The following is a 19364-nucleotide window of genomic DNA, read 5'->3' as shown; positions in this document are numbered from 1 at the left end:
CATGGGTTTGCCCTGGCACTGAACCCCGCCTTGCAAAGAAGGGGCTGACCAGCAAAAATGGTCAGTGTCCTGTAGAAGTGCAGTTACAGCCAAGCTCACGGCCCAGAAGCAGACTCACTGGGTAAAGTGTGGTCATGGGGGAAAACCCAAAATTATTAGGATTAAACACAACGTAGCTGACATTCTGACAGTGCCAGTTTTGGTTTCATGGTCAACTCACGGGACATGATTCAAAGTAAAGAAACAGCCAAGACAAGATCCTCACCTCGATCCTCCATGAACTTGTACAGTTGTTGCAGGAAATTTTCCCTTTCCTCTGGAAAAGGTTCTACCTCTTCCTAAATATTGTTGGTGATGGAGGTGGGGGGTGGAAAGAAGAGGAAAAATATATAAAACTTTGCTTTTGAGATTCTATAACTAAATACCTGAAACCATGGACAGAAACAAACACCGAGGCACTAAGGGTACTGCCCTGCTAACAGTCAAAACTACAGATTTAGTTGCTATTGAAGTCCTTCAGAGATTAGATCAAAGAAATTTAACTGAAATGAAGAAAGAAGAACGAAAGACATGCATTTCTATATATATTACTTGAAGAAGAAAATAAGATCATAGCAGGAACTGTCATCCGAGTACTTAAAACACATTGGCCTAGAAATTCGGTATAGCCGCATTTGGGGCGCTAGTCCTGGCAATGCGCAAAGTTTAGCGCCACCTAGCGCGATATTGGGTTGCAGTGCCCCTAAAGGTGATTGCGGCGCTAAATCAGGCGCTGCACGCTACTCTTAAGGCGCTAACCCGGCGGCGCAACCCAATTTCGCGGTGGCGGGGCGCAGCGAGGGTGCTGTCAATAATCACTTTCCCTGAGAGACAGTGGCGCCGGCCAGCTCTTAAAGGGGCAGGTCAATTGGCATCACCAGACACACTCACTGTCTTGTAGACCTTCAAAGCGGTGGGAGCCTACCTGTGGCGCACCAGCCTAGCAAGACATGGAAAGGGTGAGGCAGAGGGCGGAACACCTCACTGATGGGGCATTGGATGCTTTGGTTGGCGCAGTGGAATCAAGGCCAAGGAAGATGGTCGGAATGTGATTTATGTTTTGGACAGTCTCCCGGGTGTGAGAGGCAGTTATGTGTCAGTGCATTAGTTTTGCTTTCTGTTGCCATAGCTTTCTCATGTTTGAAGGAGCCACATTTTGTGTAATGAAACACTTTCTTCATTTACAATGGCTATGTCTGCTATTTACATGCATCTTGCCCTTCACAGGCTTGGGGGTATCAGACCGGTTCCATTCCTGTTCTTGGAATGGCAGCAAGCATTCCGTGAGAGGGGCCTAGAAGTTACTTCTGATCAGCCTCTGACGCGCAGCCTAAGAGCCGCTCGCGTAGAAGTTCAGGCCAGCAGCTATCTTCTCAGCCGCCGACAGAGATGTCCTGCACCTTATCTGAGGCTGCAGATCTGGCTGAAGCAGCTGGCACAGCTCAGTCACCACCTCCTTTCTAAATCGCAGCCTTCTGACACACTGCTCCTCCGGCATGTTCATGTCGGAAAACTGCTGTCGGGTAACCCTGCCAGCGTACGGTCTGCTGTGGCGACGTCTGTTGGCCCTCCTCCGTCTGGCCATGCCCGCCCCCCTCTCCCTGCGTCTCAGTGCCCTTTCCAGATGATTCTGCAGCAGGACGTTCCCCTCCAATGCAGCCCCCATAATAAGTGCCCACAGGAAGGTTCCCCATTGTCAAGGCTCACCAACAGCAAGGTGATGGTCAGAAGGCTGAAGATCGTCTGCCTGCGCTGGCTCAGTGGTCAAATGGCTCTCAGTGTGCAGCTCAGCAACTCTTTGTAGCTCTCGAGGAAGTTGTGATCCAAAAATGGCTGCCGCTTTTAAACCACACCTGTCCCCTTTAAATAACGCTCCTCCAGCCCGAGAGCGACTTGGTAAGGCCCAGGTAAGCTGTCACTATTAGCGCCAGGTGCTACGGAGGGGGCCACTGAATTTCCGGTCCGGGGCACCCAAAAGGCGTTGCACACTCAAATGACGTCATAATCAGCCTGCGCCCATGAGCGGGCGCGAAGAGTTAGCGCCGGCGCTAAATGCATGCTCAATATGGGGCTAGGCGCCTTGCACCCGCCCGGAAATTGGCTAGCACCCCACTTCTCGGCCTCTTTAGGCGTTAATCGGTGGTGCTATCAACCGAATTTCTCCCCCACTGAAAATAAAGTTTGGGGGGGGGGGGGGGGGGCGAGAAAATTGATTTGTACAAGAGTTATTAAAATAACACACCAAATGAGCAGGCAGGCAGGCCACTTGTTTCCAGGCCTCTGATCTTGAGCCAGCTGCTGGCCCAAGAGGACTTGCTTATTCTTCTGGCAATGAATTCAAGATCAGGAAATGAATGCGAGGAACAAGGACTATGATTGTTCTGCCCCTCTATGATGTTGCATGTTGATACAATTTGCTGCTTGGTATTTTCAATATATATATTTTGGATTATTTGGCACCCAGTGAAACACAAAAGTTTGCCATCGACGATCACGCACCAGTGATGAAAGGAAATAGTTTGACCTGGGCCACTGATTATGGAGCTTCACAGGAGTGTGTTCAGAGTAGAAAGGATGAAAGTGCACGCTGTTAATTTAGAAAATTTGCCACCAGCTGATGAGTGTGAGAGGGTGAAGGGACTGGAACAATTCAAACAGATAGGCTTAAGAACGACAGGTGGATTTTGATAATATAAAGCTATGCATGGGTGACTAGAAGGATTTATAAGTGCTGACCACTCACTAAGTGTACGGTCAATGTGATTGTACAGAGGTGCAGCTCAGAGATATGTGACTGTTGGAATGTTAAGTGAATTTCTGAGCATTCTTCCTTCAAAGGGGCATCGGTCCACCAGAGCTGGTACAGAGGCTGACTCAGGGACTTGGGCTTCAGATTCACCTACATTGGCTCCTAGTCCAGCAACGCTTTAATTTTAAAATTCTCATCCTAGTTTTCAAATCCCGCCATGGCCTCTCCCCTCCCCATCTCTGCAACCTTCTCCATCCAGACAACCTTCAGAGATCTCTGCATTCCTCCAATTCAGGGCTCTTGAGCATCCCCAATTTTAATCACTTCACCATTGGTGGCCGTGCCTTCAGCTGCCTAGGCCCCAATCTCTACAATTCTCTCCCTAAATTCCCTAGATTCTGGAATGGTCCCAGCGGATTGGAAGGTCGCAAATGTAACACCACTATTCAAGAAAGGAGGGAGAAAAAAAAACAAGGAACTACAGGCCAGTTAGCCTGACATCAGTCGTCAGGAAAATGCTGGAATCCATTGTTAAGGAAGTGGTAACAGGGAACTTAGAAAATCATAACATGATTAGGCAGAGTCAACATGGTTTTATGAAATGGAAATCGTGTTTGACAAATTTATTAGCGTTTTTTGAGGATGTAACTAGCAGGGTAGATAAAGGGGAACCAGTGGATGTGGTATATTTGGATTTCCAAAAGGCATTCGATAAGGTGCCACATAAAAGGTTATTACACAAGATTAGGGTTCATGGGGTTGGGGATAATATAGTAGCATGGATAGAGGATTGGTTAATGGACAGAAAACAGAGAGTAGGATAAACGGATCTTTTTCAGGTTGGCAGGCTGTAACTAGTGGGATGCCGCAACGATCAGTGTTGGGGCCTCAGCTATGCACAGTCCATATTAATGACCTAGATGAAGGGACAGAGTGTAATGTATCCAAGTTTAATAATAATCAACTTTATTGTCATTGTTAGTGCACAAGTGCAGTACAACGAAATGTAGGCTTGTGGCTCCCGAGAGTGTACATTTTGATTAAGACATTTAACATTCAACATTCATTTGGCTTGTAATACATAAACATAAACATAATAAAGTGCATTGGCAGATGTGCAGGCTTTAGAGTTTATTTGTAGAGTTCAGTAGGATGGCAGCCCTGGGAAAGAAGCTGTTCCTAAATCTGGTCGTTCGGGTGCGAATGCATCTGTAGCGTCTCCCAGATGGCAGGGGGGCGAACAGACTGTGGCTGGGGTGGGTAGGTTCTTTGATGATGGTCAGTGACCTCCGTAAACAGAGTTTCTGGTAGATGTTCTCTATGGTCGGTAGCCGGGTGCCGGTAATGCGTTGGGCAGTTTTGACTACCCGCTGCAGGGCTTTCCGGTCATAGGAGCTACAGCTGCCATACCACACTGATACAGTTTGTCAGGATGCTCTCTATTGTGCAGCGGTAAAAGTTAGAGAGGATCGGGGGTGACAGGTTGCATCCCTTCAGCCTCCTTAGGAAATATAGGCGCTGCTGGGCCTTCTTCACCAAAGAGGAGGTATTGAGGGACCAGGAGAGGTCTTCCGTGATGTGGACTCCGAGGAACTTAAAGCTGTCCACCCTTTCCACCACAGCCCCATGGATGTGGATGGGGGTGTGACTTCCGCCTTTAGACTTCCTGAAGTCCACAATGATTTCCTTGGTTTTCTTGATGTTAAGGGCCAGGTTGTTATCAGCGCTAATGATACAAAGCTAGGTGGGACAGTAGGCTGTGAGGAGAACACAAAGAGTCTGCAAAGGGATATAGATAGACTAAGTCAGTGTGCAGCAAGGTGGCAGATGGAGTATAATGTAGGGAAATGTGAGGTTATTCACTTTGGTCGGAATAATAGAAAAACGAGTCTTTTTTAAATGGTGAGAAACTTTCAAATGTTGGTGTTCATAGAGATTTGGGTGTCCTCATGCAAGAAACACAGAAAGCTAGCATGCAGGTACAGCAAACAATAAGGAAGGCAAATGGCATGTTGGCCTTTATTGCAAGAGGGTTGGAGTAGAAGAGTAAGGAAGTCTTGCTACAATTGTACAGGGCCTTGGTGAGACCACACCTGGAGTACTGTGCACAGTTTTGGTCTCCTTATCTAAGGAAGAATATACTTGCATTTGGAGGCAGTGCAACGAAGGTTCACTAGATTGGTTCCTGGGATGAGAGGGCTGTCCTATGATGAGAGATGGTGTAGAATGGGCCTATACTCTGGAGTTTAGAAGAATGAGAGGTGATCTCATTGAAACATATAAGATTCTGAGGGGGGATTGACAGGGTAGATGCCGAGAGGTTGTTTCCCCTGGTTGGAGTGTCTAGAACTAGGGAGCATAGTCTCAGGATAAGGGGTAATTTAAGACTGAGATGAGGAGGAATTTCTTCACTCAGAGGGTTGTGAATCTTTGGAATTCTCTACCCCAGAGGGCTGTGGCTGCTGCGACATTTTGAGTATATTCCAGGCTGAGTTAGATAGATTTTTGGACTCTAGGGGAATCAAGGGATATGGAGATCAGGCGGGAAAGTGGAGTTGACGTCGATGATCAGCCATGATCTTATTGAATGGTGGAGCAGGCTCGAGGGGCCTTAAGGCCTATTCCTGCTCTTATTTCTTATGTTCTTAAACACCTCGCCATCTCTCCCCCTCCTTTAAGACACTCCTTAAAACCTTCCTCTTTGACCAAGCTTTTAGTCACCTGTCCTAATATCTCATGTGGCAGGTTGTAAAAAGTTGTCTGATTACGCTCCTGTGACGCTCCTTGGGGCGTTTTATTACATTAAGGGTGCTGTATAAATGCAAGTTGTTGTTGTTAGGAAGAAAACTCAAAAATAGACTCGTTGATTGAAGAAAGACACGGATCCAGCTTTGAAAAATACCAAAACTAATAAACCAGTAAAAACGTGCAAAATTAAGAAACTTCAAAAAAAAAACATTAAAAAGATTTTTTCTTGCTCATAGAAGAGTGGCTATGTGGGGCAGATTCACAGATCGAACATTTAATTATGCATTGACCATTTAACAGCTGGCTATTCAACTGGTTTGCAGCAGAGCTGATGGTTCTTCGAGCACTTCAGAGGTGCCATCTTTCGGCTGAGATGTTAAACTGAGGCCCCGTTGCCCCCTCAGGTGGATATAAAAAATTCCACTATTTTGAAGGAGCAGAGGATTTCTTCCTGGTGTCCTGGCCAATACTTACCCCTCAACCAACATCACTAAAACAGATTATCTAGTCATTATTACATGACTGTTTGTGGGACCTTGCTGGGCGCAAATTGGCTGCCGCATTTTCTATATTACAACAGTGACTGCACTTCAAAATTATTTCATTGGCTGTATAGCACTTTGGGATGTCCTGAGGTCATGAAAGGCGCAAAATGCAAGTCTCTTTCTATCTTTCTTTCTATGTGCAACACGAACAGCTGGGAAATGTCATTCTAAGGTAGGTAACTGATCATGGACAAATAATGTAGGATACAAGTAACTAAAATTTTGCTTCATTTTTCACATTGGGAATGGGCCAAAAACTTTGCTCGGAGATTAAATGAGTTCCAGTGGAGCAGATTGTACAAAGACTCCCGAGGATGGGCTTGATGGGTCAAACAAGCTCTGGGTCTGGGATAAAGTTGCTGGGAAAAGCATTTTTAACCTACTGAACGAAAAATAAGTATTTAAAAAAAACCAGACAGAGTAGATAAAGGCAGGAGGGAATTGGAAAAACAAAATCAGCAGAATAATAAAGCACTGCAGCAAACAGTGGGAGTGCAATGGATACCAAGGGATACTGTGCAGATCACTTCATCTATTAGATCATGTTTTAAACCAGTGCACAAACAAGCCTGTGAAAGATGAGAAAGAAAGACAACATCCTTCATACATCGAATGTACAGCACAAAAGCAGGCCATTCGGCCCAACTGCTCCCTGCCGGTGTTTATGCTCCACATGAATCTCCTCCCACCACTCTTCATCTCACCCTATCAACATATCCTTCTATTTCTTTCTCCCTCATGTGTTTATCTAGCTTCCCCTTAAATGAATCTCTGCTATTCGCCTGAACTACTCCCTGCGGTAGCAAGTTCCACGTTCTCACCACTCTCTGGGTAAAGAAGTTTCTCCTGAATCCCCTATTGGATTTATTAGTTTATAGATCTTATATTTATGACCCCTAGTTGTGGTATCATCTTCTCTACGTCTACCCTATTGAACCCCTTCAATATTTTAAAGACCTCTATCAGGTTATCCCTCAGCCTTCTCTTTGCTAGAGAAAAGAGCCCCAGCCTGTTCACGATTTCTGATATTTATAACTTCTCAGTTTCGGTTATGTGGAGGTGTCATTTTATTCCTACAGAGTTTTGGGGAACTATTTTTCTTTATTGTTTTCAGTTCTGATCAGTTCTTACAATTTGCTAAAGTGTAATTGTTGTGTATGTAATATGTGTGCTACTTTGAACCTATGGACAGGACTGCACTACTTGTTGGGCGTAGTGATACGCAGTACCACTCCTGGCCATAGGGGTATAAATAGTACTGTGGGTACTGATCTCCCCTCAGTTCCCGCCTGTGGGCATGAAGTAAAGACCTACGTATAGTCCCTACCTCCAACCAGTAAAGACCTGTTTTATTGTTACTGATTAAGTCTGAGTATTAATTACTTGAACAACTCACAGATTTAACACTGGCGACGAGTCTGATTCGGACCCTGCGGCAGTCACTCCACGGCAGCTTCGTCCACAGCCAGGACGTTGCAGAGAGGTTTCCACCCTCTCCACCCCACTGGAAGACATCCTGACCTCGGAGCCTCCATCGGCGACCGTCAGCTTCTTCTCCAGCTTGGTGGTGGGTAAGCCGTTGTCTGAGCCGGGCAGCGACGCGACAGGCAGTCGACCGCGTTGGCCGCACGAACGGGGCTGGGGGAGCTGGAGGAATAGGGCGCGAGAGCCGCTTCGAGCGGGAGGCGTTTCAACAGAGCGATCGCATCTCCTGATAAGAGCCGAGAGCCGCTTCGCGATCCAGCGATCGCATCCGCTGATAAGGGCCGCACTCGGGCGATCGCGGCGAAGATAAGTGCCGCACTCGGGGGCTGAAGGGAGACGGCGTCGGGGGACGGGTGAAGACCGCCAAGCGCGGGAAAACCGCCATTTTGTGGGCGGAGGACGACGGCAAGAGCGGGAAGCCGCCATCTTTGATAACAAGTAAAGAAAATAAAATCTGAGAAATTGCAAATCTACAATGCCTAAACACGGGAATATTAGCACCTTTGATAGTGACCTCGAAGATTGGGCCATATATGTTGAAAGAGTAAAAAATTATTGTAAGGCCAATAAAATTCGTGACCAAGATAAAGCTCTAACATTATTAAATTTAATGGGTGCGAAGACATACGGGCAATTGAAACACCTGTTATCACCAGATGAACCGGCGGATAAGACGTTCGATGAGATTGTTACTGTCCTGAAAGATCATCTAAACCCCACGCCGCTGATGCTAGCGGAACGATTTAAATTTTACGACAGAAGGCAGCTACAGCATGAAAGCAATGCTGAATATTTGCTGGAATTGCGTAAATTAGCGAAATATTGCCAGTTTGGAACGGGACTGACAGAGGCACTTCGAGACAAATTTGTGTGTGGTTTATTTAAACAGGATACACAAAAGCGACTGCTCGAGGAGAATGAGCTGACGCTTGAGAAGGCGGTCACTATGGCAGCAGCACACGAAGCCGCAGCGAGAGGCACGGCAGTAATGCAGCTACGGTCACCGGAGCTCAGTGCACACAAATTGGGTGTGAGTTCTGGCAAATGTTATCGTTGTGGAAAGACAACGCATGATCAGAACCAGTGTTGGTTTAAAAACCAAGAATGTAGAACTTGTGGTAGGCTTGGACATATAGCTAGAGTATGCAGGTCAGCGAGGAAGACCAGCAACAAGAAGTCACCGCAAGGAAAATACGCAAAGGTACACAAGGTGACCGAACAGGAGTCCGATTCAGACGCTAGCAGTAATGAACTGGCTAGCTTAAGAGTACTCAACGCTGGTAAGGGTGCAGACCTCCAGACAATTTGGGTCACTCTTCAGATAGAAGGAGTCCAAGTAAAACTGGAATTGGACACTGGATCGGCATTGACGGTCATAAATAAGAAAGATTACGGAAAGTTATTCCAACATATTCCCCTACAGGATACGGGGATTATATTGGAAACATACACGGGGCAAAGAGTGTACCCCATCGGGAAAATAGAGGTTGCAGTGGTCCACAAGGGCGAAGACAGTCAAATAATGGACTTATATGTGATATCTGAAGGAGGTCCTCCACTACTAGGACGGGAGTGGATTAGGAAAATGAATATGGACTGGCATTTCCTACAAACAATAACGAGTGAGAACTCGGTGAAGATAGTCGGCCCAGACTCTGGAACGGATGATGGTAAGCCCAACTCAGGTGCAAAAGACAAAGTTTCAGCACAGAATTCCACTGAGCAACAACAACATAGTTTAACTGTGGATTCTGAGTCTGGCAAGTCTACTGATGTGCCCATTTCTGAGGGACACGGGCTCGAACTCAACTCCATTTCAAACTACAACAGCAATTAGAACAAATGCTTCGCCGTTGTGAGCAAGAGTTGAATGCAACGAAAGAGTTCTTTGATATAGAGTTGGAGAATCTGGAAAGACAACAGAAGCAGCTGATGGAGAAAATGGAACAGGAGCACACAAAACATCTGATGTCAGAGGAGTTAACGGTCAGCCAACTCCTGCATATGCTGAAGGACAGGACTCTGAAATGGGAAAAACTTGAACACGAACTTCAATATTCAAACGAAAGGGGTTCGGAGCTCTCAAAGGTTATTGGAAGAGCTGAGGTGGCAACACAGACTGAGATGACTGCAACAGAGCAGCCCTTGGATGCCAAAAGTACGCTGACTCACGTCAACGTAGAACAACAGTCCGGTAGAGGGATTGAATAGTCCGATCAATCAATCTCCAAAAGAAGTTGAAGTAGTAAAATCTCAAATTAGGTCATTAGTAAACGACTTGCTGAAAGCCCAGAAAAAGCTGGATGCAGAGGTACGCATGAAGAAGTCTCTTCAGGAAAGATGTCTGGACTTGGAACAAAAGCTGGCTAACGCCCAGCTGGGTATGGAGGAAATAGAAGACCCTCTCGCTGGCCTAGATCAGGACGACACCGAATATTACTATGTCCTGTCCTGCCCAACTTGTAACTTCGACTCCCACCATACAGAAATCATGGAGGAGCACCGAAAGTCTACGGAACATCGGGAGAAGGTGGCTCTACTACGGAAAAAGGAGGGAGAGAAGGAGGAACTGCGCATGCAGCTGGCAGCTGACAGTGGAGCCCAGAGAGTCTCCAAGAAGCAGAAAAGGAAAAGTCGAAACAGAAGATGACCCATCTGAACCATTATTACCTCTACCAGATCACACACGTGGTCCCTCCGAACGGAGCCAATTCAGTTCGGAAGTTCAAACTGTTAAATCCATGGAAGGACTATTGAATGAGTCACTCCAGCAACGTGAACCGACTCCACCACAGAGATTGAATCTGTGAACTGTTTTCCGCAGAGACTGAATCTGTGATCTGTTTTGACATGAAGTTATCTATGTATCTATGTTATTCTGTTATGTAAACCTGAAGTTACATATGTATATATGTTATTACGTTATGTTAAATGGGGAGATGACTGTAAAGCTAGGAAGGGAGGAATGTTGTGTATGTAATATGTGTGCTACTTTGAACCTATGGACAGGACTGCACTACTTGTTGGGCGTAGTGATACGCAGTACCACTCCTGGCCATAGGGGTATAAATAGTACTGTGGGTACTGATCTCCCCTCAGTTCCCGCCTGTGGGCATGAAGTAAAGACCTACGTATAGTCCCTACCTCCAACCAGTAAAGACCTGTTTTATTGTTACTGATTAAGTCTGAGTATTAATTACTTGAACAACTCACAGATTTAACAGTAATGTTTTGAAAAGTATAAATATTTGTTGAGAATTGTAGTATGTGATTGCTGCGGGGGAAGAAAGGAGTTGGTTTTAGTCCCAGATACTGAAGGGTGTGGGCATGTGTGCCTGTATATAAAGTGCAATGAAAATTCAATCTACTCCACAACTGTTGATACTGATCGAAACGTGCTCAGTGTAGTTATTCAAATTACAAATAAATAGAACAAATTGGAACTGAATAGAGGGGGAGAGCTACAAAAGTGAGGCATGGTAAAACACTGACATTTCGTACAACTTTATATCAACATTTTATAACCGTGATGGAGTCTATACATCAGAAAATAAAAATCCAACTCAGATTCTTTTGTGAACCTACATTGAGCAATAGGAAGCAACCAAGTTACTCTCCGCCACCCCCACCCCGCAATCCTGGCTACGGCTCTGTTAATTCCCCACCTCCTCCTGACTATGGCTGTGTTCTTCACCCTCCCCACCTCCTGACTATGGCTGTGTTCTTCACCCTCCCCACCTCCTCCTGACTATGGCTGTGTTCTTCACCCTCCCCACCTCCTGACTATGGCTGTGTTCTTCACCCTCCCCACCTCCTCCTGACTATGGCTGCGTTCTTCACCCTCCCCACCTCCTGACTATGGCTGTGTTCTTCACCCTCCCCACCTCCTGACTATGGCTGTGTTCTTCACCCTCCCCACCTCCTCCTGACTATGGCTGTGTTCTTCACCCTCCCCACCTCCTCCTGACTATGGCTGTGTTCTTCACCCTCCCCACCTCCTGACTATGGCTGTGTTCTTCACCCTCCCCACCTCCTCCTGACTATGGCTGTGTTCTTCACCCTCCCCACCTCCTCCTGACTATGGCTGTGTTCTTCACCCTCCCCACCTCCTGACTATGGCTGTGTTCTTCACCCTCCCCACCACCTCCTGACTATGGCTGTGTTCTTCACCCTCCCCACCTCCTCCTGACTATGGCTGTGTTACTCCCTCCTCCCCACCACTTCCTGGCTATGTTGGGCCGAATGGCCTGTTTCTGTGCTGTTGAATCCTATGTATAAATGTATCTATATATATATAAAGCGGTTCTTCTGTCTGTCATTCCGTCTGTCTGTAGTGAATAAACTCGAAAGTTATACAGCGTACCTACACGTGTGTTACATCGAAAGAAAGCTTACGATTCCAGAACCGTCATAAGCGTATTTACTTTTCGGTCGCACGAAAATTGTTCGCGCCTTATGCAAAAAACCTTCAAAATTAAACTCATTATCTGCTACTTAGCATTGATTGACTGACGTCAAGGTTCGACCAATCCTGTGCCGTCACGATTGACCAATCCTACAGTACAGTCCCCTGATGGTTGGCCAATCGGTGTGTGTGTGTGGGCGGGACTAATCATTTTCATCTCAGGGATCTGGCAGCCATTGTTTCACTGCCATTACTTCAGCTTCCAGCTCAAACTACTTTGATCATCCAACTTTGAAAAAGTTAGTATCTCTTTTAAAAATAACATAACATTTACCAAAAACGTTTTATAAGTACTTTCACTTTCATCTTTCAAGGTATTAAAAGGTAGAAATGTTGCCCGGCAGCAGATTCACAGAGGGACACAGAGAGGCCACAAAGCCTGGCACTCGATTTAAACCGCCCGGCCCAAAACAGCCCTGGCAACGCCGGGCTCCCCCCAGCTAGTATATTATATAAATAAAAAGGATAGTGGTGTCTGTCTGTCTGTCTGCTATACGCTCAAAAGTTAGAGCTTACCTACACATGTTATATCAAAAGAAAGCTGATGATCAGGGGAGTGTCATAGGCGTATTTACTTTTTGGTCAGACAAAAATTGTTCGGACAGTATACAAAAAAACGTTCAAAAATCCACTCATTAGCGGTTGACCAATCCTACTGCTCATTAGCGTTGAGTGACGTGATGGTTGACCAATCCTACAATTCAGTGACCTGATGGTTGACCAATCGGTGCGTCACGGGCGGGACCAAATCCTGCAGCCTCCCGAAACATTGCCGCCATTTTTCCCCGTGCTTTTACCAGCTGCGGTGGCCCGCCGGAGCGGGAGGTGAGTTGGGGTCACTCGGGCCGGGCCTGACAACCGCTCGGCCCGAGACACAGAGCGGGGGAGCGGCAGCGGCCGGCCGTCAACCGCGCGGCCCGAGACACAGAGCGGGGGAGCAGCAGCGGCTGGCCGTCAACCGCGTGGCCCTCTAAACTGCCCTGGCAACGCCGGGCCCCCCCAGCTAGTCTATATCTATATATATATATAAAGCGGTTCTTCTGTCTGTCATTCCGTCTGTCTGTCTGTATTGAATAAACTCAAACGTTATAGAGCGTACCTACACGTGTGTTACATCGAAAGAAAGCTTACGATTCCAGAACCGTCATAAGCGTATTTACTTTTCGGTCGGACAAAAATTGTTCGCGCGTTATGCAAAAAACCTTATTATCTGCTAGTTAGCATTGATTGACTGACGTCAAGGTCGACTAATCCTGTGCCGGCACGATTGACCAATCCTACAGTTCAGTCGCCTGATGGTTGGCCAATCGCTGCGTCTGTGGGCGGGACTAATACTTTTCAACTCAGGCATCGGGCAGCCATTGCTTCACTACTTCCAGCTCAAAATCTGCTAATCCAGCTTCGAAAAAGTTAGTATCTCTTTTAAAAATTACATAACATTTACCAAAAACGTTTTATAAGTACTTTCACTTTCATCTTTGAAGCTATTAAAAAGGTAGAAATGTTGCCCGGCAGCAGATTCACAGAGGGACACAGAGACAGGCCCGAAAGCCTGGGACTCGATTTAAAATAATTGCAAAATACTGCGGATGCTGGAAATCTGAAATAACAACAGAAAATGCTGGAAATACTCAGCAGGCCAGGCAGCATCCGTGGAGAGAGAAACAGAGTTAACGTTTCAGGTCTGGGACCCTTCATCAGAACTGGAAAAAGCTGGAGATGTAACAGATGCCCGGCAGCAGATTCACACAGGGACAGACAGACAGGCCCCAAAGCCTGGGACTCGATTTAAACCGCCCGGCCCAAAACAGCCCTGGCAAAGCCGGGCTCCCCCAGCTAGTTGATGTATAAATGCAGCTGCTGTGGAGGCCACTGGATCTGAAATGCTGAAAGGATTAATGCACAACTCAAAATCTGAAACTTTAAGAGGGAAAAATAATTCACCCTCAGTTCGTAAACCACTCGCTCCCCTGCCCAAAACAAAATCCTCACCTCCTCCTCACTGCTGTCCTCTTCCTCGTCACGTTCCTCTTCATCACTGCTCGAGCTCTCTTCCTTCAGCTCCGTCTTCCAATTGTTGGGGATGGCTCCGCTCTTCAAGAACTCTAAAGCCTGATCCAAAGCTGGAAACCCCACCCCAAAAATACCTTTTACTGATGACCACGGTTTAAAAGTTAAAAACAATTCGCTGTGTAAATCAGTTACAGTAAAGTGACAGCTAAGGGCGGTGGGGGGACACAGTTAATTTAAACACTCCCTACATTGTTAGCTCACATTTTGGGTGAGATTTCCGCCTTTTGTGGTCAGTGCTAGAGAATGAAACTGCATGTTACTCACTCAGTGTCAGCATTGAGCACGCCAAGTCAGGCCGAGTACAGAATGAAACTTATGATCTGGGATTTACTGCCTGAAAGGGTGGTGAAAGCAGATTCAATAGTAATTGGTAGGCCTATGGGGAAAGAGCAGGGGACTAATTGGATAGCTCTTTCAAAGAGACGGTACAGGCACAATGGGCCGAATGGCCTCATTCTGTGCTGCATAATTCTATGAAAAGCTACTGAAACTAAATCAGTAATAAAGTCTGCAATCAGGATTCACTTGATTTTTTAAATTAGTACATTTATTTTTTCAAAAAGTCAGGCAGTTTAATTCAGATCAGCACTTTCTATAATGCAGCAGCATCACATGATACAGCACTAACCCACAATGCCACTGAGGAGCAGGAACAGGTGTGACACAGCCATGGATTCCGCAAAATACTTCAATTAAACTCAAGATAACATTTAAATTGTTTGGCAAGGGTATCAAGGGTTATGGAACCAAGGAAGGTGGATGGAGTTAAGATACAGATCAGCCATGATCTAACTGAATGGTGGAACAGGCTCGAGGGGCTGAACAGGCCTCCTCCTGTTCCTGAAAAAGTGTCCATTTCAAATCAGACTATTTGCAGATTGCCTGTATTTCCAGTAGGTTTTAATTTGCAGTGAATTTTGTCACCTGACCAATCATTTTTCATGAACCGACTGATAACCTCATTCCACAGCAGAGCAATGTGCAAGTATAATCTTACATTCGAGCACACCGAGCTCTGCCGGGTTTTTTCCTATTGGTTTGGCATAATGAAGTAAAATTCCTTTTACCTTCCTTCATTGCTGCATCATATTTTGAGGCCATCTCGCTGTTAAATTCTGCAATGTCCTTCCTGGGCACGGCCACACTGCAACAAATCAGACACAGCACTGATGTCGGGAAAACAGAACTAGCGGTGCAGGCACAAGATCGGCACCTTCCCACACACACTGAGGTACTCACTGGCTCCTAACCAATTGCCAACTAATGCTTCACATAATGAAATGGGATCCAATAATGCGGCTGTTTTGCATCAACTATCTAATCAATTGGGAGACCAAAACTAGAGCCATGAATATAAATATAGTCACTAATAAATTCAAAAGGGAATTCAGGAGAAACCCCTTTACCCAGAGAGTGGTTAAAATGTGGAACTTGCTACCACATGGAGTAGTTGAGGCGAATGGCATAGATACATTTAAGGGGAAGCTAGATAAACACATGAGGAATAGAAGAGTATGCTGATAGAGGGCGATGAAGTAAGGAGGAAGAGCCTTGTGTGGATCATAAACACCGGCATAGACCAATTGGACCAAATAGTTTTGCTTCTGTGCTGCAAATTTTATGTAATTGTTTGTCATTACATTCTGTGCAATGTACATGCAGGTCTTCTTAACCCATTTTCCTTTGCTTTCTTCCACAGCGGGTCAATCCCTTTCGGTCGAATGATTGCGCAATTGTTCCTTCATCGTCGCTGGGTCAAAATCCTGGAGCTCCCTCCCTAACAGCACTGTGGGAGTACCTTCACCACATGGACTGCAGCGGTTGAAGGCAGCAGCTCACCACCACCTTCTCAAGGGCAATTAGGAATGGGCAATAAATGCTGGCCTTGCCAGCGACGCCCACATCCCAGGAACGAATTTTTAAAAACTCGCCGATGCACCATTGACACAACTGCAGAACAGGGAGGCTGACAACTGAGCCTCTCCATTGTCCATGTTTCAGCAATATGCTCCAGAAAGCTGCTTAACCCGACCATGGGTGACGTGTCATGTTGCCAAGAGTGCGGGACTGGAGACGGTAGCGTGCTGAATGTGTGGGACTGGAGACGGTAGCGTGTCGAGTGTGCAGGGCTGGAGACATTAGCGCACCAGGAGAGCTAATGGACCACCTTTACTGACTGAAATGCTGGTTTCTGGCAATGTGTTATCACAGTCGTCACAACTGTTTTCACTGTTACGGAGATAGAAGTAGGCGGTCTTGGTGATGGAGATGACATGGGGTTGGAAGCTCAACTCGGTGAAATACGACGCCGAGGTTGCAAACAGTCAGGTTCAGCCTGTGACAACGGCCAGGGAGGGGTGTGCAATCAGTGGCAGGGGAACAGAGTTTGTGGCGGGGACCGAAGACATTGGCTTGACCAGATGCACATGGGACAGTACTAAAGATGGTTACCGGATATGGAATTGGTGGAGGATACTAAACTGGATTAAAAATTGGTTACGAGAGAAAACACAGTAGGGGGGTTAAATTCGGTTGATTTGCGCCTCCCATTAGTGCCCTAAGATGGCGCAAATCAACTAGCGCCTGGGCGCAGCACCGCTAACGCCTCCTGTGAAATTCAGCGGGAGGTTAGCAGCGGCGCTAACTGTTAGCGGCACTGCGCCACCAGCGATGACGTCATCGCCGGGCGCAGCGCCCCGCTCGCACCCCGGCTGTAATATTGGGTGGTGCCCCCCGACTTACTGCCGGACGCTATGTCCGCCGGGGTCAGGAGGGGCCTACCTGCAGCCGAGGCGGCTCGAGTTAAAGGGGAGGTGGCGGGCGGCCATTTTTGTTGCTGGTCGCCTGCCAACACCTCCCCCATTGCTGTCTCCAGCCCCCGTGAAGTTGCCCCCGCAGAGTGCCGGCTGCTCTCCGTGAGCCTGGCACTCGAGTGCCGGGCTCGTTCGCCAGCACTCCCGATCCTTGGTGGCCCAACTGGGCCCCAGGTCACGCTGCGCCAGGCTCCTCCCCTTTAATAAGGGGAGGAAGGCCTGCAGTACCGCGGCACAACATGCACTGTGGCACGTAGCGCCATGATATTGGCTCGCAGCGTCCCAAGAGGGACGCGGGGCGCTTCCAGTAGCGCCCCTCCTCCCTCTCGGGGCACTACCTGGGAAAATCGGCCGCAGGGGCGCTAACATTTTCAAGGCGCTACCCAATTTTTACCCCTGGGAGTAAAGGGCAGTTTTTCCTCAGAGTGGTTGGAAGTGGATGGTGGTTTTTTACAGGGTTCAGTTCTGGGAACACTTCCATTCACAGCGCAGACCTGAGCAGGAGTGGCGGCAGCATAAGGGAGCACCGGAGAAGGCCCAGGACACAGTGCGGACCAGAGCGGGAGCATAAAGGGAGCACTGGAGAAGGCCCAGGACACAGTGCGGACCAGAGCGGGAGCATAAAGGGAGCACTGGAGAAGGCCCAGGACACAGTGCGGACCAGAGCAGGAGCATAAAGGGAGCACTGGAGAAGGCCCAGGACACAGTGCGGACCGGAGCGGGAGCAGCGGCATAGAGGGAGCACCGGAGAAGGCCCAGGACACAGTGCGGACCAGAGCGGGAGCATAGAGGGAGCACCGGAGAAGGCCCAGGACAGAGTGCGGACCAGAGCGGGAGCATAGAGGGAGCACCGGAGAAGGCCCAGGACACAGTGCGGACCGGAGCGGGGGCAGCGGCAGCGAGGGAGCACCGGAGAAGGCCCAGGACACAGTGCGGACCAGAGCGGGAGCAGCGGAGAAGGCCCAGGACACAGTGCGGACCAGAGCGGGAGCATAAAGGGAGCACCGGAGAAGGCCCAGGACAGAGTGCGGACGAGAGCGGGAGCATAGAGGGAGCACCGGAGAAGGCCCAGGACACAGTGCGGACTGGAGCGGGAGCATAGAGGGAGCACCGGAGAAGGCCCAGGACACAGTGCAGACCGGAGCGGGAGCGGCAGCAGTGAGGGAGCTGAAAGGCTACTTACAAAAAAGGAGTGACAACACATGACAGCAGAAAGGTGATTGGTTGGCGAGTATTACAGCTCTTTTGCTCTCTAGGTTAGGTAAATGGAATGAATTCAGAACTGGGAGAGTATTAACTACTATAACTTCAGTGAATTAATAACTTAAAACTAAATTACCTAATTAACCTAAAAATGTAAAGTAAAAATAAGAGTTTGGAAAAAATACTGTAACTAATTATATAAATAAAAAAAGGTTAGATCGAGGTGGCAGGGCAGGTGGGGTGTCGTAACTGCAGCATGTGGGAGTTTGTGGAGAGTATCGCGATCCCGAGCAACCACATCTGTGGTAAGTGCCTGCAGCTCGAGGAATTTCAGCTCAGAATTGTTGAGCTGGAGTCCGAGCTGCAGACATTGCGATGCATCAGCGAAGGGGAGAGTTACCTGGACACTTTGTTCCAGGAGGCAGTCACACCTTTTAGGTTAAGCAGTACTTTAGAGTTAGTCAATGGTCAGGGACAAGAGGGTGTGGCCGAGAGTCAGGAAAGTATGGGGACTCAGGATATAGTGATGGAGGAGCCTTAGCCCTTGACCTTGTCCAACAGGTGTGAGGTACTTGCTGCCTGTATGGATGAGAACAAGGACTGCAGGGAGGATGGACAAACTGACCATGGCACCGTGGTACAGAAAGCCATTCAAAGTGGGGAGGGGGGCGGCGTAAAAAGGAATGTGGTAGCGGTAGTATAGTCAGGGGGATAGATACTGTTCTCTGCAGCCGCGACAGGGCGTACCAAAGGCTGGGTTACTTGCCCGGTGCCATGATTAAGGAGATCTCCTCATGGCTGGAGAAGAACTTGGTTCCTCCCCCTCCTACTCCAACGACATAGGTAGAACTAGGAATGAGGTTCTGCTGAGGGAGTTTGAGGAGCTTGGATCTAAATTAAAAAGCAGAACCTCAAAAGGTAATAATCTCTGGATTATTACCTGATCCACATGAAAATTGGTATAGGAACAAACAGATCAGATGTTTAAATCTGTGGCTCAAAGAGTGGTGTGGGAAGAAGGGGTTTCAGTTCATGGGGCACTGGCATTAGAACTGAGGAAAGAGGGAGCTTTTCCGATGGGATGGGCTCCACTTAAACCAGGCTGGGACCAGTGTCCTGGCGAATCGAATAACTGGAGCAGTGGAGAGGGCTTTAAACTAATGAAAGGGGGGGTGGGAGTATTCAGGAAAGAGTACATTTAAAAGCAGCAAGAGAAATGACAAGGTTCTTGAAATGTCAAGGCT

General features: G+C 47.6%; 1 protein-coding gene across 1 annotated transcript in view; it reads right to left on the bottom strand.

Annotated features, from left to right (window-relative positions):
• arid4b (AT-rich interaction domain 4B) overlaps positions 1 to 19364 on the bottom strand; it is a 203098-nt gene that overhangs the window by 95787 nt on the left and 87947 nt on the right. Inside the window, exons 11-13 of the mRNA XM_085996722.1 lie at positions 15172 to 15248; positions 14024 to 14154; positions 266 to 338 (exon numbers count right to left, since the gene is read on the bottom strand). Of these exons, the coding sequence (XP_085852848.1) occupies positions 266 to 338; positions 14024 to 14154; positions 15172 to 15248 (281 nt within the window). The remainder of the gene's footprint in view (positions 1 to 265; positions 339 to 14023; positions 14155 to 15171; positions 15249 to 19364) is intronic.

This window comes from Somniosus microcephalus, chromosome 9, assembly GCF_052327205.1.
Source record: "Somniosus microcephalus isolate GS21.2 chromosome 9, FLI_Smic_1.0, whole genome shotgun sequence".
Taxonomy (NCBI): domain Eukaryota; kingdom Metazoa; phylum Chordata; class Chondrichthyes; order Squaliformes; family Somniosidae; genus Somniosus; species Somniosus microcephalus.
This window is presented reverse-complemented; position numbering and strand designations above follow the sequence as displayed.